Raw genomic sequence first — 22,896 nt, 5'->3', positions numbered from 1 at the left:
CTGCCCGCTCCCTGCGCCGGCTCCAGCCACCCTCACTCCCCGCTGGCGCCTCGAAAGCCCAGCTGAAGGGGAAGCGGGCCCTGCCCGTCCCGGGCCCGGCGCCGCAGCCCGGCCCGACAGCAAAGCGCTCCCGCCCTGCCCCGCCGCCACGGCCGCCCTCCCGCCCCAGCCTCCCGGAAATGACGTTCTCCCCCCGTCCACCGGCGGCAGCACCGCCAGGAGGGCCCGTACCACCTGCGGGGGGGTGTGGGGGGGTGGGAACGGAACACACACGACACGGGGACAGAGACGAGTGAGCTGAGTGTGGCAGGGGCATCTTGCCCTTCACCCCGGCCACCTGTGCTTGATTTAGCCCCTTTCTCACGTCTGAAGAGTTGCCGCAGAGCTGGGAGGGCTCTGGCACACTCACCATTCCTCTCACCCTCGGGAAAAAATGGCGCAGCCCCACGCAGGCCACTGGCGCGCCGGGCGCTGCTTGTGGATGCCCAAACAGCGCGACGGCCGCTGGCCAATGAGAGCGCGCGTTACTGCAGAGTCGGGCAATACTAACTTTCCCGCCAATCAGGAGGGCCGACTCACTGTTGCTAGGTGCGGCGGGGCGAGGGCTGGGGCCGTGAGGTGCTGCTGGGCGTTGCGGCAGGTGGGGGACGCGCGCGGCGTGGTGACTCGTTGGGGCCAGCGGCAGCGGCCGGCGGGGCCGCGCCGTTGGCGTCTGTCCCGCAGAGGTTCCGCGGTGCTCGCGGCGCAGCCGTCGGCCCCGAGAGCGGCCAGGCCGTGCCCGTCGTGTGTGGAAACGGGGGGCGTTGCGCGTGGCGGGGTGTGCGGGAGCCGCCTGTCCTCGGTGGAGACCGCGGCGGAGGCGAGAGGGGGCCTTGGCCCGCAGCCTTGCGGGCGCCCTTCGGCCGTCCGGTACGGGCGTGACGGGAGGGCCCGTGGGGCAGGCGTGCACCAGCACGAGCAGTACCCTAAAAGCCTTGGCTATCGGCGTGTTGCGTTTTCTGCTTGCAAAGGAAAGATTAGTTTTTCACAATTCTATTAAAGAGAAAGTCACTAATTAAATTGTGTTAATAAAGTTACTAATTTAGTTGTGCCCAGCTTTAAAAATAAAGATGTAATGGTGAGGGACGTGCAGCCTCTATGCAACGATGTCTTTGAATTACCGTATCCTGGGCCTTGGGTAAGACCTATGGCAAATGATAAAAGTATTAAGCTTGACACTTTTGCAGTATAAGGTGTGGTGAAGCTGTGTGCTTTCTGCCAAGAATCTTTTTTTCCCTCTTGGTAGTGTTCTGTGTGCCTATATAATTTGACTAAAGTATCAAAAGTTAAGAGGTGACAATGCAGTCTGGTTTGTTAATCTTTCAGGGGGATTGAAGATGTGCAGCTGAGATGACTCTTCAGGAACTGGTGAATCAGGCAGCTAGCCTGTACTCTGATAGAAAAGCAGTTTGGTTTGATGAATGCAATGACAAAGCTCCAACTTCCTACACATATGCTACGGTGGTTAAGCTTGCCATGGAGTTAACAGCTTTCCTTCAAAAGCACTGTGATCAGCAAGGAAAATGTGAAATAGGCCTTTACTGCTATCCAGGAATAAACTTACCATCTTGGATCTTGGGGTAATGGTTTCAATGCTTGCAGTCTGTGTTGGTTTTTTAAGGGTCATCTCATTGAAGGAAATTTTCAGTTTGGTTATATTTTTAATAACAAAAATGTAGTAATACAGTCAAGAGGCACTGAAGTCTTGCATTCTTTAAGAGAAAAAATGGCAGTATTATAATCTTTACAAAAGCCACTGCTAAAGCTTTTTGAATCTTAAGTTTATTGATCTAAAGTGTCTATTTTTAAAGTGATTAAGGCTATTTCTAGAAATATAAAAAATTAATTACTTGTGTCTTTGTGCTTATTTAGAAATGGAGGTTATCTACAGAATAAATTTATACAAAAAAAAAGGAATACGCAGATTTTTTAATATATTCTTGCCTTGCTAGCAAAAAAAAGATGTTGAAAACAATTTTCATGCTTTAAGCTGAATGAGTGTACAGTTAAAGTTCCGTTACAAATATTCCATTACAAAAAAGTAATGAGTAATGCAGCACTAAAGTGACCTTGATTATTTAATAGCTAGGAAGTTGAAATGTTTGTGACCTCAAAACACACTCACGTTAATCCAGCAATTTTAAAAATCCTACTTCTGATTAATTCTGTTTGTATCCTTTATATATGTATCTTTTATATCTATTGCATTTATGATGTAATACAGAATTGCAGCATCACAGGCATATTTTCTTCAGCTGCTATATACAGCAGCAGTTGTGCTTCCTAGGAGGAGGGTCTGTGTCAATATTTTCCTATTGTCACACAGCATGTAAAATACACAACAGCACAAGAAGATGTATCACAGCTGGGTATAAAGATTTCAGTGCAGTGAGTGAGTGAGGGCTGTAATCATAAACCTCCCAGAAACACTGAGGAACTTTCTCACTGATCAGGAACACTTTTCTCTGAGTCCAGCAGTGGAGTAGGTTGCCCAGAGATGTTCTGTAGGCACCATCCTTGGAGGTTTTTCAGACGTAGCTGGAAAAAGTCCTGAACAACCTAGTTGGGTGTCACAGCTGGCCTTGCTTGAGCAGGAGGTTGGACTAGGCATCCTGAGGTCCCTTGCAACCCAATTTATCCTATATCCCAGTGAACTGAGCAGCAGCACAGTTTTCTTTTGCTGTGTGACTGGGAACTACGGGGGCGTTTTGATTCTTAACAGCTATCATTGCTGAATAGTTAACCACTATATATGATGCAGGGCAGGCTTCGGTGCTTAATGATCAGCCAGTGGCTATTCGTGTATATAGAATGCTGCTGTTTCCAAGTCGTTATACTGAATCTCGGCTTTACTACAGTGATAAATCACTTGCATAAAGAGGTAATATAACTAATTGTACGTGGGAACCCAGCCTTAGAAGAAATGTGAATATTTATGGGATCCGCTCATGTTTTAGTCGCCGCTTAACTCCGCTTTTTGTGGCGCTAATAAATTCAAGTGCTTGTCATTATCAAATGGAGCCACTAGAGGGCGGGACTGTAGTGAGCAACTGTGGAGGAAGAGCTACAACGTAAAGCGCCGGGATGAGAGCGGAATGATACTCGATGTTCCTGTTTGCTTATTAGGGAAGAAATTTCAGTATGTGCTCAGATTTTCTTATGCTGGATTCTTTAGACTTGTGAGAACAGAAAGTGTTTTCAGTGTGCAGACTTTCAGTGCCTTTTAAAACATGTTTACACATGTTGTATAACTAAAAAGCTTGTATTTCTGTTCCTAGTCAATAGCAGCAGCTTTTAAAATGTGATGCTGTTGATGTCAGTGATACCTTTGTCATCACCAGCCTGCTTGGCCAGAAATAATGTTCAATGTTTTCATCCAGCTTTAATCTTTTTGCGCTGTAAGATACCAAAAGGCAACGCTGATTATTCTTACTACTTTATTTCCAAGAAAAACTTTAAAAGTCACATAGTGACTACGTTTTCTGGCTCTGGCAGCTATAAAAGCATAGAAGAAATGTTAGTGAAATTTAGGAAGATTTTCTTATTTTTTTAAAAAATTACGTTTAAAACATTTGTGTCTTGTTAGAATCCTTCAAGTTCCAGCTGCCTATTCTCCTATTGATCCAGATGCACCACCAATGTTATCCACTTACTTCATGAAGAAAAGCAATCTTCAGTACATTCTTGTTGAGAATGACAAAATAAATGTAAGTGTGCAGGCTTCTACAGGAAGCATTAAAGGGCAATTTAGAAACGTGTAGTTATTCAGATTGTATTCTGTTTTAATAAGCTTGGATGGGGTTGTTTTGTTTCTTCATGTGAAGAGGTTGTCTTTTTCATTCAGAAAAGAACATCTTTAAAATTAGAAGTACAAAGTGCTTCTCTTCCTCTTCAAAAATATTACCTGTTTTCCTATTACAGTGTTGTCCAGGCAAGCTTGTTGTGCACTGGCCCTGGAAGACTTTGGTTTCCAGAGTTGTCTCTTTGTATGTCAAGGCTGAGAGTTGGAAATCTTTGCAATAGTTGAAAAAAAGCTCCTGCATTTACTTCTTTGGTTTCCTTCTGTCCAGCTCCTCACAAGTCTTATGCCTTCACTCATTGCAAAGGGAATATAAAAGATTGGGCCATACAGCTATAATTCAGAGTTCTTTGTCTTCTGCAGAATTCTTTTATATATTTTCCTTCTCATTATTTGCTCAGAGAATTGTTCATATTTATGAAGTCTGTGTTCACTCATATTTAATACATAAAAATACATGAGCTTAAGACTGTCTGCTATGTGTCCTCCAAAAGTAGAGGCATGAACAATCACAGATTATTTGTATGAAACGTTATTTCATTTTGCATACAGTAGGACAATAACAGTGCATCCTGAGTTCTGCTGTTTAAATTGTTTATTTTCTCTTACAGAAATTCCAGATGTCCCATGTTGGTTGCTTTAACCACAATTCTTCCACAGTAGAACACATTGGTTTAACTCTCTTCCAAATGAACTTGAGCAATACTGATTTAAATTCACAAGTAGATGACATGAAAAGTAAATATGAACCTTCCAAAGCTATGGGTAACTCGCACCCGGGATATACCATTTGCCCAGATCAAAACAAAGCAAAAACATGGGAAGGAGGATACATGGGTGATGGTCAGAAATACTCTGTAGCATACATCTTGCATACATCTGGAACTACTGGGATCCCCAAAATAGTCAGAGTGCCTCATAAATGTATAGTGCCAAATATTCTGCATCTTAAGTAAGTGTGGTTTCCAGTTTTCCTTTTAAATGCTTTTACAGATTTGATACTTAGGCAGTTGGGTTTTTTTAATTAATATTTCAGAGGAGTGTAGATTGGGGTTTTGCTAACTGTTTCACTTCTTCCTCTTTCCCTGCCTTTTCAGATTTATTTGTGTTTGTTTCTTTTGTTTCTAAATAGTATCATATAAAATTTTGTTTAACTATTATTTTTAATGTTGAAATGGTGCTTTACTTGAATTTTTGAGGGGTGTACTTCAAATAATAAGCTGTTGCTGTAAGTATTGTATTCTGGCTTGTGGCTTAAAAGAAATAGCTAACAAAATTAATTATTTGTTTGCAGTTATATTTACTGTGTTCTGTAATTTTTAAGTCCCAATTCCTTTTCAGGCTAGGTTTTTTTCTGCTTCATTTAGTACTTCCTAAAAAAATTATTATGGAAAATACCATCCTTTTTTTATTTATTTAATGAGCATCTCTTAGTTTAAATATGCTCTTCAGTGTACTGTATTGGTGTGTAATGTGGTAGATATCTTGGTGAAGGAGCTCATTAATTTAATCAGATGCAGGAGCTCGTGCTCAAATTGTTTGGCCTACATACACCTATATATTCAGAGCAGCCCTTAAGATCTTAGCTTTGCTAAAGCACATTTCTTTCATGCTGCTCTTCTAGTTTGGAAATGTTTTTTTTAACAACATGCATCAGATTTGTAATTTCTAGCTTTCTGAATTTAGATCCATATTTGAGATCACACCGGATGATACGCTGTTCTTGGCTTCCCCTCTAACATTTGACCCATCTGTGGTTGAACTGTTCATTGCACTGACAAGTGGAGCCTCTATTCTTGTAGTACCAAACACTATTAAAATGATGCCTGTGGAGCTGTCTGCTGCTCTATTTCACCGTCACCGTGTGACAGTGTTGCAGGTAGGCAACACCTAAGATAGGTGTCTTCTTCACTGTCTTGCTTCTCATCTTTGCTAATGAGTACTACTTTTTCATCAGTCTGGACGCTAATCGTAATAGAACAGGAGCATTATTCCTTGAAGGTGTAGCTCATGCTATCTTTTTTGCTGTAGAGTGTTAGCTGTTTAGAAAATTACAAGCCTCAAACATTTTGTGACAGAAAACAATGAACTAAGATAGAACCAACATTCATATTAAGAAACCATTCATTCTTAAGAATTAATTTATTCTGTTAACTAAGCAGTTCTAAAGAATCTGGTGATGAAGTAACCCCTTACAGACATTTTTAGCACTTTTTAATGGGCTTGATCTTAAAGCCTTTCCTCATAAACAACTTCTAGGTTTTAATGGTAGTTTCTGTGCTAAAAATACAACTAAACCAGTGCTGTTTATAGGATGATAAAATGTTTGTTGTTTTTACAATAATGAGAGAAAAAGAATAATTGATTCCACAGCAACACTTAGTTTCCAGGCCACTTGTTTCTATGAGGCTTCATGTGCCTCTTATGTCTTGGAATAGATCATGTCCTATAGCATCTCCATTCTAATAGTTTTAAGGGGTTTGGGTTTTTTCAATTTACTTGAAATTATGTGCATCCAGCATGGCTGAACAAGCCTAGCCCTTGCCTTGTAGAGTAATGAGGTATTTTGTAAAACTCTTAAATTGAGTATAGAAACTTAAATCGGGGGGGTGGGAAGAGCTGCTAGAAATGGATCTCACTTGTAATTGACTTAGAACAAAATGAGTGTGGTCTGATTAGTCTATTAATTGTGACAAATCAACCCCCAAGCCTTGCTTTGCCATTAATGTTGTAATTCTGAACTATTTGCACTCAAGGAAATGCTGAAATTTCCTTTTCTTTCAGAGGAATGGTGGTAGTTGAGATTGTAGGGTACAAATTTAAGATTAGTGAGCAGTTAGCTGAAGATTCCACAGCAGAAAAAAATCCAGTAGTTACAAATATTTTGTAACTTTATTCTCTGCTCTAGTATCTATTTGTTATGATTGCTGTAATACACAAGTTTCTTGATAAGTTTAGTTCACTTGCTTTTAGAAAAAAAATTCCAAATTCTGATACGTTAATCTCTATTAGCAAGATTTTTAAAGTATGTTTTTTAAGTCTTTTAAGATGTGTTTTTAAAAAGCATCTTAAGCATTAGTAGAGAAAGGCAGAAATTGGTGAATAAAGGTATTTGAGATGTCCTTCTAAGAAAAATTTGATTTTGTGATCTTTTGATCATTGTCTCAGTCAGTGAAGGAAGGGCTTCTCAGTTGAATTAATGACAAAAATTTACTTACACCTTACCTTCTGATGATCAGTGATTTTATGTTTTTTAAATTAGAATAAGACATTACCTTCCCCTCTTGACTTGCTTGAGCAGACTTGAGAAATCTGAAAAGTGGTTATGAGGGAGTGGAAAAGAAATTTTCTTCCCCTCTTTTTTTTTTTTTTTTTTTCCCCCCCACTATAATTCACAAATGTTTATATGGTCATTTGAAAAGTGAAAGTCTTCATCTGTTACTAGAAGAACACAACCTGGTAATACATAATTCCGTTAATTGTGCAGCCTTCTTACTAGAAAAAGTTGGGAAGAATGAGCGTGAAGTAAGTGTGTTAAAGATTTGCTATTTTTCCCATTCAGTGAAAGGGCTCTACACCAACAGTATTATATAAGTAGTTGTATTTAAGGAACCTGTTTTCTTTTTCTCTTTTCCCCTGCTCACTTTAGAGTGTGCTGTGAAAGCTTTCAGAAAAACTTATCTTTGTAAACTGTTATATTTACACAAATCAGGAACAACCCAGAATCTGGTGTCCTAGGAATTTTTAGTGTTACGGAAAGGTCTTTAAATGTTCTATATGCAGGTTAATCAGATGTATAGGTTATATTTTAGCTGTAACATGCTGGAATGAAGGGATAAAAAGCTCAAACAGTAACATCAGAGAATACTGTGTTTGCTACTTTCTGTTTCACAGCAATTAAACTAAGAACTAACATGCTGTCATAATTTAACCTCAGCCAACAACTAAGTATCACACGGCTGATCACTCTCTCCCCCTACCTTCCCTCAGACCCGGCGGGATGAGGAGAGTCAGAAAAAGGTGAAACCTGTGTGTTGAGATAAGAACAGTTTACTAATTGGAATAAGTAATTAATATTAATAATGACAACAATAATTGTAGTGAAGAGTACAGGTGGAGAAAGGAATAAGACCCAAGGGAAGAAAACCAAGTGATGCACAATACAGTTGCTCACCACCCGCTGACTGATGCCCACCCAGTCCCCCAGCAGCAATCAGCAGCCCCCAGCCAACCTCCCCCAGTTTATATACTGAGCATGACATTCTGGGTATGAAATAGATCTTTGTCTAGTTTAGATCAGCTGTCCTGGCTCTGCTCCCTCCCAGCTTCTTGTGTACCTCTTCTGGCAGAGCATGGGAAACTGAAAAATTGTGGACTTACAGTAAGCCCTTCTTAGCAACAACTAAAACATCAGTGTGTTATCAACATTACTCTCATATTAAATCCAAAGCACAGAACTGTATCAGCTACTAAGAAGAAAATTGTCCCAGGAGATGCACACACACTTCACAGAGACACAACACACAGCAGAGACACGCCAGGGAACCCATAACACATCTAAGTAAAGAAGAAACTGCAGAGGATATAGATTGGTGCTGATAGTACTCATTAAAGGCTTCACATAAGAAACAAAACCTCGCAGAACACCAGTGTGATCTGTTTGGGTATCTAATGGCTGATGCCATCTACTATACGTAATGATTATTAAGTATATCCACAATATAGTAGCTATGCAGTGCATATGATAAAGCAGGAGGAGGTGCACACATATACTGAAAAAATAGAGGAGGTCTTTCTCTTATCTTCTTTTTTCTTTTTCTTTTTTCAATGTGTATCATTCAGGCCACGCCAACACTTCTCAGGAGTTTTGGAGCTCACATTATTAAATCAGCAGTGCTGTCTGCAAATACTTCACTTCGTGTCTTAGCCCTTGGTGGTGAAGCATTTCCTGTACTGAATCTCTTGAAAAGTTGGAAGCACAAGGAGAACAAAACAAGTATTTTTAATCTGTATGGTATTACTGAAGTGTCAAGTTGGGCCACTTGCTACAAGATTCCTGAAGAGGTTTTTACTGCTGATTTTAGGTAGGAAAATGCACTGATTTTGTGGCTTGGCATTGAATGATGAAAATCTCTAGAAATAGAACCTTGGTCTTCTGTTTCCAGGGCTACTGAGTTCTCATGGGTGTTTATGCTGGTAGAAGTTACATTTGATTTTTATGTAGAAATAGACTAATCCATTCTCTCTTTCTCTAATAACAGCTCCCTCAAGTAGAAGTTGTTGATGAACGATTCTTGAAGAACAGGACTGCAGTCTGAAATTCTGTATACTTGTAGATCTGTTACATTTCACATGATGTGTTGTGATGGTGTCTGTTTTAGTCATCTCTGTATCTAGACCTTTTCCTCATTCCAGCCTGTGATTCCACATGCTGAACCTGGACTAGCTTAGTCCAGGGTGTGCTATCTCTGACTATGTGGGAATACTGAATCAGTGTTGTGCTTCTGCAGGCAAATGATTCCTACCCAATTTGCTTGCTCATCGTGAGGCTTTTCCAGTGAGATCTTGCATGTTCAAAGAGAAGAAACCTAACAGAGCAGTCAGTGAGGGTAAAGAAACGGGGCTGTGTATCTGTTAATAGTAGCCTTGGAACAAATGTATAGCTTAGCTCTGTCAAGTTCAGAATGTTACTTCTGAGATTTACTTATTTAAGCAAAAATGCTCAAAGATTATTTTCAGATATAATCAGTAGGTACACATGTGTTTCTTAGGGCTACCATGCTTTTGCCTGCAGTTCTTAAAACTCCGCAAATGAACGATTAAGTGGAGATTAGGTACTGTTGGGTTTTTTTTCTAATACTGGATAATACACTATTCAGCAAATGATCCCACTGATACTGCTTGACTAGTATGACAGAAATTCGTCCAAACTGGCTTACCCAGGGTCTCACAGTAATTGTACTTGGATATCCAGAAGTACTTTCTTTTAATCATTTAGCACTCTGCCATTTTAAACTCGGTTACTCAATTTCTCACCTTTTTTTTTTTTTTTTTTTTAGTTGTATTTTATAAAGAGTGTTGCACGAGTTTTGGGGTCGTGAAAGGTATTTCCAGTTAGCTCAGTGTTTCATTTGGTTTCGGAAATGTGTAATTATTCCCTGACATGATAATTACACATGTGACTTGAATTAATCATGTCCTATGAAATGGGATGTTTTGGACAAATGATGTGATGTATAACCTGTTACTTAAACCCTTGAAACATGAGAATGGTGGGTGGTCATAAAGTGATGTTAAGTTCCCATGCAAAACTAATTTTCATTCTGGTTTCTCGTGAGTTCAAACGTTATCTTCTCCGCAGTGAAATTGTTTTTTCTACTCAAAGTTTCTGTGCTCCAGAGATAGTGTGTTGTTTTTCAGTCCTAACTGAGGTGCAGTTAGAATGATGGAAGTTTTTACAGCCTTTGACTATTGTCTCCCACCCTTCACCTCAGAGCCTGCTCCCTGTAAGCCTCATTGCAAAGGGAATTAGGATTCCTTTGTAGTAAGCAGGCCCAGATACAATAAAACCACAAAAAAGGATGGACCTTTTTGTCTTTTTCATTCCTTAGTATTAGTAGGACAGTTGGAATACAGTGGCTTTTATTTTTGCCAGCTGAATGATAAAAACTGGCAGAGTTCCTAGAGAACGCTAGAAAATGGAAAAAAAAATCAGCACAAAGTTAGTGCCTTAGTGGTCTGGACCCTTCTGTTCTTTAGGTAAGTTTTGCGAAGTTGAATGTCTAATCACAAGTCTTTTAATAATAAGGTCCAATGAGGTGGTGTTTGTCTCTTATTTTTGCTGTTCTATGGTATATGTAGGAATCTTGGGGTTTCATTTGGTGATGTTAAATTCTGCTCTTTTTTTGGTTGGGACTTTCCCATGACATGAAGCAGATACATTGACAATCTGGGATGCTTTCTCATACCTATGTGTCAAGTAATTATATTTTGAAACTGACCAGAGGAAGGAAAAGGAGAAGATTCTCAGTTGGCAGAAGTACATGTCTTAGAAAAGTTGACTGCTTTTTGGACAGCTTGAGATAAAGAATTCATTGGCTGATCAGAGAAAAGGAGAAGTTTCAACAGCCTAAATAACAGGAGTTGAACAAGAATTGTTAGGTTAAAATATGATACTTAATGATAGAAATTGAACTGGAACCCATGCATAACTTCATATATTACCAAAGCTATTTAAAGTTAGTTTGCTTTTTAAATTTTGCTTTACTGAAGAAAATATATTATTCTCTGTTCCCACTCAGAAATAGTGTCTGTGTTCAATAAATGAGGTTCTGCAAGTGCTTGAAGAAGCTAGAGAATGAAGGGAAAGGAAGGAGTTGGTCTGCAGCTCAACAGAAGTCTATAATAAATGACATCGAAATTACTGTTTCTTCTATTTCAGTCTTTTCTGAAAAAGTCAACTGTACTTGTTGCCACAACATCAGTAATAAAATAGAATAAAAGCTCAAACTAGGTAGGTCAGGGAAAGAGTGAATTAGAAAGCAGTTAATGTGTTTAAATTGGTTGACTTTTGGTATGAAATTTAATTGAAAGTTTCAACTTGGGTGCCTCAAAAACTGGAAGTTCTCAGCATTTTTTCAGGGTATGTCAGGGTCCATTCCAGCTTTATTTTCTATCGTTTTGTGGGGTTTGGGTGTATGATAATGAAACCTGTGCACATTGATGAGGTTTTAAATTTTGAACAAATTGAGATGTTTTTAAAGAAGATTTATTTGTAGAAAGAAACCTCAAGCATCTGCTTTTGCTCTAATACCAATCCTTTAAAAGACTGTATGCTAACTAATTTCTGGAACAGTTGTTTGTGTTCAGAAGGGAAAGATTTTCACTATTTCTTTCTTTAATATATTTAGAACTGATTTCCCTATACCTTTGGGATCACCGCTCCTTGGAACAAAAGTTGAGGTCAGAGATGCCAACGGTTGTTCAGTTCTAGAAGGCGAGGGACAAGTATTTATAGGTTATTTTATATTTCTTATTCTTCCAAGATACTGTTCTTAATTGATTGCATTTTAATAATACATTGATTATTTTGTTTGTTTATTTGTATCTTTATATCGGTGTCTGCCTCTGATATACAGATTAATGTAGCATTTTAGGTTTCCATTGGGAAACTTCTGATGGTATTTTAGGTTGTTGGGATAATGAACAGAAAGTTACCGTAATTTTATCTGCAGAATGTGGTTTCCTTATATTGACTTTTTTTACTGCTTGCATTTTGACATTCTCAATTGAGGTAATTTCTGTGTATGAACTGGATTAACTACATAGCCCAATTTGTACATTGCGGAAGTTTAGACTTCTGTAATAATCTTTTAGTACTTCTTATAATGCTTGTTAGAATTAGGAGAATTTGATAAAATATTATTTACAATTTCAATTTACAGTTAGCCATTTAATATATATGCCCACAATCTTTTCTTGTATAGGTGGTGAAGAACGAGTCTGCTTTCTTGATGATGAAATAACTGTACCCCTGGGCACAATGAGAGAAACAGGGGATTTTGTGAGAGTGCAGAATGCAAAGTTGTTCTTCTTGGGTCGGAAAGACAATCAGATTAAACGTCACGGCAAACGTTTTAATATTGAATATTTGCAGCAGGTAATACAACATCTAGTGAGCAGAGTATGCCAGTATAGAAGAACAGGGATAAGGAACACATTGTCATCAGAAGTGGGTATTCCCTAATTTTCAGATGACTTTTAGGAATCTAAAAGAAACTGGGAGGGTGTATTTTCAAAAACCTAGTCCCATAATTTGGAGAGGAGTTTGGTTCTGAGTTCTTGGAAATCTGTTTTATTGTATGGTTTCTTCCAGCAGAATTAAGAACTGTATAAACATCTGAAAAATACTGAGTGTTGCACTGCAATGTTTGTATAGTGATTGTTCTACAGGACTGAACGTCAGCCTCATGGATTATATCTCATTCCTGGCATTTAGACAAATAATGCATATATCTCTGAGTTCATGAAGTACAAACGTCAACTACAAGAGGAGATATTTCATAGGTTGTTATGTGGGAATGTGAAACACATACAGTTTTTAAATGTGTACTTTTTAAAATTGTGGGGTTTACTTCTTTTACTCTGTTGTTGAGCTGCATTTCAAAGCAAGACTAGTATTTTTTAATTACAGGCTGCTGAAGATCTTTGTGAGGTGGAAGCTTGTGCAGTGACCTGGTATCAGCAGGAAAAACTTATCCTGTTTGTTGTACCCAAAGATGATTTAGAAGAGAGAGAAACACTTAAAGAACTCCAGAAACGTCTACCATCTTATGCAGTCCCTGATGAGCTTGTTCCGATCAAAACTTTGCCTTTAACATCACATGGTAAATGAAACTATTAAGTATCCTTGCTGCTTATTTTAATGGTCTCTATTCCTTTTTTTCTTTTTTAATTTCTTTGTTGACCAAAATCTGGTGCCTGATTCGTGCTTTTTAAATAGTAGATTAGATAACTTAACTCCTAGGAGGAGATCTTGACCAATGTTATGTTTTCCTGATAATGCTTCATTTGAGAGTCAAACAGTAGTGGTAAAATCAATTCAGTTTTAACACCGCACACTTCTTTTCTCAGTCGTTCCTGTTGCAGTTTGCAACAGAACCCTGACTTTGGCTGGGGAAAGATCAGGCCTTGAAGGTGGGATTATGTTGGGAGGCTAGGGTGAACTTTTAAAAACCTTACTGGGTTCTGTGGAGTTGATTGACTGGGTAAAAACCACACAGGTGCAGTTGGGTATGAATGAGGAAGTATTTACAAGAATAGACTATTTGGGCAGAGGAAATTTTGGAAGTGTAAGTGCTAAAAGAGCAATGAAAAAAATCATACTTTATTTTCTACAAAGGCAAAGTTGATATATCTGAACTGAACAAGATTTACCAGAACCATCTAAACTCCAGGAGGCGTGACAGTAAGCTGAGTGGCGCAGAGGAATTGTGGGAAAGATTGCAGTATTTATGGAAGGTAGTATTTTGAGCTGCCTTTTTATCTTTGCAAGTGGATCATTATACATGTGTCAGAAATTAAACAGTTCTAAGAAGTATGACTAATGCAACCAGAACGTTCTAGCTGCCTATAGATATAAGCAGTACCGCTCTTTCTGTTCAGTTAATACTTAATTCTAGTTGCTCTGCAATGGCCAAGAGGGGGTATTGGAGAACTGCAGAACTGAAATTGAGCAAAACATTTTGTAGTACAGAACTAGTATCTCCCTGTTTCCCTGTTCCTCCCCAGCTCTTGTTCTGTCATACCTCTGTGGCACTAACAAGTTTCATGTGATTTTTTTTCAGAATAGTGAGTTTCCTCAGTTGTTGATTTTTAGTGGGACTTCTGGTTATTCAGGTGGGTTTTACCCAACCTGAGTTTTTATGTGTGCGACATGGTGTAACACCCGTGGACTGTTACCTCTTCCCTTCTTCTTTTCTCTAGTCTGTTCTGGGTCTCCTGGGTGATTCCACCGGAATTCCTAAAGATGCAATATTTCTGTACAGTGGTGGAGATTCCTTAAAGGCTCTACGATTTTGTGATGAAATTGAGGTGCTAGTAGGCAAAGCTGTGCCTGGACTTCTTGAAGTTATTCTCAGTCGCTCGATTGAAGAGGTTCATAGACATATTGTTAAAAATCTGTTTCCACATGAAGACCAATTAATGAATTATGACAGTGTTGTGAAAAGAAAATTAAGTGGGAACAGTGAAGAGGAATTCCATGGAAAATATGTTAAACTGAAATCTGAAAGAGGTCTTGAGGTTGCTTCAGGGTTAATTTCATTTTTTGCACTAAGCAGAGGAAATCATTTTTTTTCTATGAATTTCACAGAGTCTTTTGTGCAGCCCAATAATACGGTACAGGTAGGAGTGGAACTGCTACAGCAACCATCCTTTCTGCATTTAGTAACTCCAAGTGTAATGAAAAGCCATGTGCAAGGGTATGAAATGGAGAACAGAAGTTTAACAGTTAGGAACAAGGCAAATAAAGCCGACTGTTGCTCTGTACAGCAGATCCATGCAGAATGTAGTCATGTAACAGCGACAGAATTGGCATTAGGCATAAGATGGAAGTCAAATACAAGAAAATGTGTTGATGCATCACCACTGGTTATAATACCATCTAAAGAAGAAATATCTGCATCTGTGTATGTTGGCTCTCACTCTCACGCAATGCAGGCGATTGACCTAGACTTGGGAGAAATAAAATGGGAGAAGAACCTTGGAGATCGTATTGAATCTTCTGCCTGCATATCCAAGTGTGGCAATTTCATTGTTGTTGGTATGTCTCTTGATTTAGCCTTAATTTGAAATTATTTTTCTGCTAAATAAATCATGAATGACAGAGAATCTTATTTCTTACCTCTGAATGTCCTCCATCTACACTTACTCATAAGTTTCCATATCTGCTTCAGAACTAATTTATTGTAAAATAGAAACAGAAGTAAATTTCATGATAACCAGTGACAGAGCTTATCTAACATGTACACTTGTGGTTTATTATATACCAATTTATTAATAAGGCCTTATTAAGGAATAGTCAATATGTACAGTTTCTTTTTAGTGGTTGATTAAGGTGTGACCTTTAAATGTTTTTTTGTAAAGAAGTGTGGAAAGGGAATACGGTCTTAAAATGTCTTTAAAAATTGATGGGGATAGAAATTAGTACATGGTGCCTCAGATTATTTTCCACAGAGTTTAATTATCTCTTTTTTACTTCTTTCTGGAAATGTAAAGAACATGTTTGGATAGTTCTTTGGTCTTGTCATATCCGTTGTCAACAGAGTTGCCATTATTCATCAGTGCTATCTTTTTAGCTAATATGTATACATCACTGCTTCACACAGATGTCCAGGGGGTGAGGTTTTTTTATGCAAAGCTAATGTTACCACCTTTTTGCTAGTATTTTGATTGATACTTACTCTGATAACAAAATGGAAAAGTCATTAAAACTGAAGGAGTTTCTAGAACTGCAGTTCAGTTTTCATTAGAAAACACACATGCTTTATTCTTTCAGCATCTTTGTTTTCAGAAAGGAAAATTAGGGAAAGGATTAATTTACAAAAATTCTTCACCATTTTCAGCAACTCTGTCTTTTGATGTTATTACTATATAAATTTGATAAAAGGCAGTGAAGTAAGTATATCCTAAATGTAATCTGGAAAGAACATACAGAACAATCTACTTTGAATGTATGAACTAGCCGCAAAGACGTTGGGCTAAAAGAAGAGGAGCAGCTTTGGAAAATGTTTTGAAACTGTACCTTGTGAGTCATATTGTTTCTTTCCAGCAGCAATGCAGCTAGCTGCATAAATTGCCCCATAAATACAAATAGTCATTATTCTTTTTTCCCCTGTTGTGTTGTATTTCACACAGGTTGTTATGATGGCTTAGTGTATGTGCTTCAAAGCAGTGATGGAGAAATACACTGGACTTTTGTCACAGAAGATTTGGTGAAAAGCTCTGCAGTTGTAGACCCTTCCAGTGGACTAGTCTACATAGGCTCACATGACCAACATGTGTATAGTTTGGATATTTATGTAAGAACACTGACTATCTTTTATGCATAGAAGACTAAATACCCAACTTAGATCATGTTTGTAGTACACCAGATGAAGGTCCACATAGTATTCTCAGGAGTCCACAATTACACTTTTGAAATAGTTAGGCCTGCTTGAAGTAGGGTTAGGATTATGTGGTAGTAAATAGTTCTAGTGGCGTTCTCAGCTGTGGTTCTTGTGCTACTAGTCCTGGCTGAAATCAAATCTTAAGTTTCTTAGTTATTAAATTCTCTGTGGTTGTTTCAGAAGAGGGTGCCCAGCTAGAAATAAAGCTGACTTAACGGTGGAGAGAGAATCTTGCATTCTAAAAGAGCAGATGAAGGCACATGCAAAATAAGCAATAGAATACTGGCTTTTCATTAACTGAATCATTTACTGGAAGAGAAAGTAGCCAACAACGTAATTGTTGCTATAATAGCGCTGAGATTATATCTTCACTTCTTAACTAGCATTTGCTGAATAAATGCAGTGTTTGATAAGCTTTGACATTCAAAGGTCTTTGTAAATGTGATGAGCTTTAACTCGAGTTGAAAAATTTTTATTTATCTTTTTTCTTGTGCTTACAGAAAAAGGCATGTATATGGAAGTTACATTGTGAAGGTGGAGCTGTGTTTTCATCTCCTTGTCTGAATTCCTTTCCACATCATCTTTATGTTGCTACACTAGGAGGACTATTACTGGCTGTAAACCCAGTATGTACCTTTGCTTACATGTCTTTGATCCCAATCTCAAACTTTAATTAAACCAAAATGCATTTCTGATCACTTTTCTGATGAAAGGAACTAGATGATCATATGTTACCATAACGTATTTTTCACTTGAGGGCCTTATTATTATACACAAAGTTACCATAATAATACCTATTTTTCAGAAAGCTGTCTGGTGATAAAAAGAACTGAAGTGACTTGCTTGAATTTACATGCTGACTGTAGGCCAAAGCTGGAATCAGTGTCTTCTCATTCCTATATACTACCTTATCAGTTATACTAGTGAGTGAGAGCATGTCTGTAGATTATTTTTTTCCCTGTAGATTATTTTAGTAATCTGTAGATTACTTTTCTCCCACTCTTTGACTGTAGGATTAAAAAAAAAATACACAGAATTTGACTGAAATCAGAACAGAACAGAGAAAGAAGCCCCTTCATTCCTCTTACTGTTTTCCTCCCCGTAGTCATTTAAAGAGCTGTCCCCTTTAGTCTTGGACTGCTGTTCTGTTCTCTGCACTGGAGAAATGGCATTCTTGATAGATGTGGAGCAATTTCATGGCTTTCTGAGGCATTGTTGGCTTACAGCTGGTCCTGCCTGATAAAAGGAGCAGTCACTTGGAGCAGCTGTTCATGTTTTTGTACTCACACAAGCCAGAGCATCAGTCCTAACCATCTTTATCTCCTACCCGCTACAGGTGTCCTCAGTAATACCCAATCTAGTGTTAGAAAACCAGTGTATGGTTTTGCAGCCCTAGTGGGCTGTACTTAAGAAAAAATAGATTTTGATCTTTTTTTCCCCCATAATCCTGAGTAACGCATAGTTGAGAATAATTTCCTACAGTATTTATAGTTTATGACGTAGTCAGTATGACTTGCTTTCAAGATATCTTCTCCTTCATCGGTCCTTGTCACATGCGTGAGGAGCTGGGAATGGAATAAATATCGAATCTGTCATTTATTAGAACTACTACTACACTATTATTATTTTGTCTAGGGGGAGGAAGAGGAGGGTGAAACAGATATTGAGTATCCCATGGAAAACACTAAACACTTTGTTGGAATAAGATTTGAAGAGTATGTTTGCTTGTGGTATGCATTCTGGATGGGAGAAGCCTGCTTTTCTTTGCTTCCTGCCATGCCCCCCCCCCCCCCGCCTTAAGGACTGGGACAAGCTGTGAAGGGAGGGTTGTTTTGTGCAGCTTTGTACAGTTGTGTTAAGCATCAGATACTATTCCATGCTGCTGTTTACAGGTGGCGGGGAATAAGATTTGGAAAAGCTTCCTGGGAAAACCAGTCTTCTCCTCTCCTCACTGCAATGAGAAGTATGTTTGTGTTGGGTGTGTGGATGGAAACTTATACTGTTTCACTCATTCTGGAGAAAAGGTAAAAGTGGTGGTGTTGGGATTTTTATGTTCATCACAAAATCTTGAATAAGATGCTTTATTAATGCTGTTTCTGAGGTTTAATGATTAACATATACCTTTTTGTGAACCAAATAAAGTGTCTATTGTTACAGAGAGGAGAAAGTAGAAAAGCTTTTTGCCTAGGGTAGTCCATGTGGTTCATGGCAAAACTGCAAACTCTCAAGTTGCTTGATGCAGTAACAGAACTTCTAGTTCAGAGCTTACAGCCAAAGTTAATGGTCAAGAGCAGTGCCAGCAAATGAAATGGTATGGTTCTGTTTTTGGAGTTTTTCAAGCATGTTGAAAGCTCTCTTCTGCAGGATGGTGGCTATGTAGAAGTAAAGTTTTCTTAGAATGTTTATGCATTTATCAAAAATTATGGCAAAATGTGCCAGCCTTCACATTGAATTAAAAAAGAATATTTTTTAGAGATGAATGTGGTTTGTATCTGGTGGTGAAACAACTGACGCTTTCTGTTTCTTTGCCTGAGATGCAGTGTACATGGCAATTCCTAAGCCTTTTCTGATTATAAAATATTTGTTAGCCCATGCCATGCTTTGTGTCTGCTTGCAGCAGTGTTGCAAAACTGATACTCTCTTGAGGAGGGATCTGCATATCATTAGCATGAACAGAGGAAATCTGTATTACAAAAGGAGTATTTGTCTTTTTGGCAAAGAATGGCATGTTATCAGAATGTTGTCTTGAAGTGCGTTACTAATTGTGGTACCACAGCCTAAGAATATTCTTTTCCCAAGTTGGCCATCTTTACATGGGCCTCACAGAAGACAGTAACTCTTGCACATCGTATTTTATGAGTCTTTTATCACTTCTTCTGTGTTTAAAACTCGTCATTTGACCAGCTATCACTGGAATGTAGTATGCTCTTGAAATAAAATGCTCTTCTGTCAACAACTATTCTATTAAAAAATTACAGTTGCTGTCAAACTGATAATGGAACAACCTTTGATAATGGGTGGTTATGTTCTTTCTGTAGGTCTGGCAGTTTTCAACTAATGGACCGGTGTTTTCATCTCCATGCATCTCAAGTTTAACTGAGCAAGAAATATTTTTTGGCTCCCATGATTGCTTTATCTACTGTTGTAACATGGAGGGTAATTTACTGTGGAAATTTGAAGCCACTTCAAGTGTATATGGAACACCATTCATTTTCCAAAGTAATGACTTAAAGAACAAAATTCTTTTGGCAGCAGTATCTACAGATGGCAAAGTGTGGATCCTGAATGCCAAGAGTGGAACAGCAGAAGGAGTAGATAAGCTTCCAGGAGAGGTTTTCTCTTCCCCTGTAGTATGGGGAACAAAGCTTGTTGTTGGCTGTAGAAATGATTATGTTTATTGCCTAGATTTGTATGTAACAGGAAAAAAAGCACAGCTGAGATGTTAGGCTGCTTCCTTTTTATTGTTTACATTTGTAAATTAAGAACTCACAGCTGCTGGCTACATCTCTGCCTATTTTACTGTAGGCAAGAGGTGCTCTTTGCAGATGACTTGGGTAGCATTTTGCACCAGGCAGTGTCCAGAGTAGGTAAAGTGATGTTTATTGACTTGCTGTACTGATTGAAGGAGGATGGCTGCTCAGCACCCAGCCAGAAGTTTCACTACCCCTCCGTCATTTTCCAGCTCCAGTTCATGAAAGAACATGCTTCATATGGTTTGGATTGGAATGTTGTGCTTTGACCTATGCAGTAAGAAAATGAAAGCCAGTAGTTTGGCTTCAAACACTTGCAGGATTGGGAGAAACTGTGGTAAGGTGCCTACTCCACAGCTTGGAATAACGTGCCTGTCTTGCTGAGGGAGAAATGTGTTCCTCTCCGTGAGTCCAGCCTAGCCTGTGCCTGGCTTTTCCATGCATCAGACTGGTGTTCGTCTAGTATGACGAGGTTTCTATGCTGGGGCAAGGTAACCCAAGTCCTTTTTTGAATCAGACTGAAGAGGTAGCCTGCATTGCATATACCTGGTAGTAGAGACCTGTTTACTGTAGTTTGTATAAACTGAGTGCTTTATCTCTTGTGAGCCTAGGCCCTCCTTGGCTTCAGTTCAGTCAAGCCTATACTTAAACTCCGTTGAAGTCAGTAGGAGTTATTTCTTTATTCTGAAGTGGAGAATATACTTACGTGTATATCTCTTAAATTTCAGTGATGGGTACAGTATGAGTTCCAAGATGAAGTGTGCACTGCTTAAATCAACCATTGGCAAAAAAATATTTAAGAGATTTGAATGGATGTTCTCTACAGTATCTTTGTGGAGAGCTACTAATAAATGGTTGTGTAAATTGGTTTTGGTTGGCTTTAATGACATAAAAAGAATTACCAGTGGTCTTAGTAATGCGAATCAAGTATTTGCAGTGACAAAAGTACACCTGACTGAGAGCATCTTCCTGATTATGAGTCTTCTAAAAGAACTATAGTAGAAACTACTCTCACTTTCTCTGATGAGCCATCTACTTTGAATGCTAACATCTTGAAATCAAAAGTAAAGTAGAAGTTGCACTGGCTATGTTGCTTCATCGTGTCTGGTTCCCTCCATTTTATCATTAGCAGAAATGCACAGGCGAGACAGTTGTAGAACTGTAAAAAGTTCTATTTATAAAGCAAACCTGAACTGCATGGTTTTAAAAAGGAGACACAGAATACACGCGTCATTGATTAGATAATTTTGACTGGGTTATAGTTTAATAAGAATTAAAATGACATTAGTATAATAAACAATTGCACTTTAAAACATTTGAAAAATTAAAAAAGTACACAACAAATACCCCACAATTATACATCTTATAGTTTTTATACATTACTATATGAACATAAGAGGTTAATCATATATAACCTTGTCAGAAGAAATGGTATTTTGTGTGTATAAGTTACAAAAAATTGAGACAATATACTACATAGTGGTTTGTTCGGTCCTTAAAACATTTTTGCTGTTTTGAACTCTGTAGTAATGTTTTGGTTTTATTTTTACAGATTTCCAACACTTTATCAGAAATGGTTGCAACAAAGCTAAAGCAAAGTAACACTTCATTGGTATTTAGTGCAAATTTTTTTTTAATTTAACATGAAATGTCACTTAAACATGTACACTTTAGAAATGTTTCCATTGAGTACTGTACATAATACAGTTTCCATTATTACACTAGATACCTTAATGGTTGGAAAAAACCTCTGCTTTGAAGCTTTAGATTAAGACCATCCTTAATGAAAGCTCTATGTGCTATAAATGTATTGTATTGGAAAGTTGCATCCTTATGTCATGCACAATAGCACCTAATTTTGCTATGCTTTTCAGAATACCAGTATCTTGAAGTCTTTAATCCTGTTTTACTTCACCTTCTCTACATTTCTGCCTGACTTCTTCTCCCAAGAGAAATAATCATAAAGATGGATTTCAAGCAGTTCAGTTCTTGTAATTACAAATACATACTGCAGGCTTATAAACTCAGAAAAAATGTAAATTTGACTTAAGATGCACTAATTCATGGTGCTAGAGGAGCAAAAATAATAGTGGGTCCCATTCTTTCTTATAAGGTTGCAGAGATTTGACTGTGAAGGCATTAAATAGGGGTTTTTTCCCCAATCATTTCAGAGCAGCATTGTTTTATCTCCATATAAAACATTTTAAATACTGATATTAAGGGTAGAAAGTTACTGTAGACATTCTGGTTTTAAATATGAAACTGAGCAAAACTGATGGCTTAAGAGTCCCAAGAAAACCTATCTTGCTGCTGCACACCTACTCAATCTAGCAAGTCTGTTTTGTTTGTGCTGTTGTAACCATGATACTGAACTGTTTGTTTTCTGGGAAATAGTGTATTGAGTGAGTTCTGCTGACAAGCCCTTTTTAATTGTTGGAACGGGAGGATACGGCAGGTTTCATTCTTTTTTCTGTGTAATTTAAAGTGCTACTCCTCATGCTGCATACAGCAGTTTGGCTGAATATACTTTCATGAAACATATGGTATCATTCTATAACAATGCAATTTCTTCTTATGATAATGTCTCCCTGTATGATGTTGTAGACTTAAAGGTTCCTTTGAGCCTTAAGGTGATAAGGAGACATTCAATTTTGTTAAAGACTTCCTTGTAAAAAAAAAAAAGGGTGTGTTACAGATCTGTTTACTAGCATGACTTTTTAAAATGTAGACCTAGCTATTTATGGACTTTATCCTTTTTTGTAAGAGGGAGGGGGTGAACATTTCTGATTTAGTTACAAGACATAATAAAGTGTTCAATTGCCACAGCAGATACCTGAGATGGGGTAAGTATACTTCTTTCGGAAGTGTTCTGGCTGTATTGGTCAAAGTACAGGAAGTTACCTGAACTACCTGAAGTTGC

General features: G+C 38.2%; 1 protein-coding gene across 5 annotated transcripts; it reads left to right on the top strand.

Annotated features, from left to right (window-relative positions):
• Positions 1-452: 452 nt before the first annotated feature.
• On the top strand, positions 453-22,808 carry AASDH (aminoadipate-semialdehyde dehydrogenase). Of its 5 annotated transcripts, none has more exons than XM_055703278.1 (15): positions 453-588; positions 1,366-1,619; positions 3,626-3,746; positions 4,450-4,790; positions 5,525-5,717; positions 8,681-8,922; positions 11,749-11,855; positions 12,325-12,497; positions 13,032-13,224; positions 13,740-13,858; positions 14,324-15,161; positions 16,256-16,419; positions 17,007-17,132; positions 18,399-18,530; positions 19,545-22,808. In XM_055703278.1, the coding sequence occupies exons 2-15, from the start codon at positions 1,390-1,392 to the stop codon at positions 19,950-19,952; spliced, it is 3,387 nt and encodes a 1,128-aa protein (XP_055559253.1). In that variant the 5' UTR covers positions 453-588; positions 1,366-1,389; the 3' UTR covers positions 19,953-22,808. The 5 variants fall into 5 exon arrangements, 4 of the variants coding, with proteins under 4 accessions (XP_055559253.1, XP_055559264.1, XP_055559250.1 ...); XM_055703289.1 differs by having other exon boundaries at positions 555-640; positions 15,059-15,161; XM_055703275.1 differs by having other exon boundaries at positions 560-640.
• Positions 22,809-22,896: the final 88 nt, after the last annotated feature.

This window comes from Falco cherrug, chromosome 1 (assembly GCF_023634085.1).
Source record: "Falco cherrug isolate bFalChe1 chromosome 1, bFalChe1.pri, whole genome shotgun sequence".
NCBI lineage: Eukaryota > Metazoa > Chordata > Aves > Falconiformes > Falconidae > Falco > Falco cherrug.
The sequence above is the reverse complement of the archived record's forward strand: the minus strand, read 5'-3'. Positions and strand labels throughout refer to the sequence as shown.

Bases quoted from the DNA above. Each gene is read 5' to 3' on its own strand.
- AASDH (XM_055703278.1), top strand. From the start codon at position 1,390: ATGACTCTTCAGGAACTGGTGAATCAGGCAGCTAGCCTGTACTCTGAT. The intron at 5,718-8,680 runs GTAGGCAACACC...TGTATCATTCAG, and splicing joins ACCGTGTGACAGTGTTGCAG to GCCACGCCAACACTTCTCAG. The intron at 13,225-13,739 runs GTAAATGAAACT...TTTTCTACAAAG, and splicing joins TTTGCCTTTAACATCACATG to GCAAAGTTGATATATCTGAA.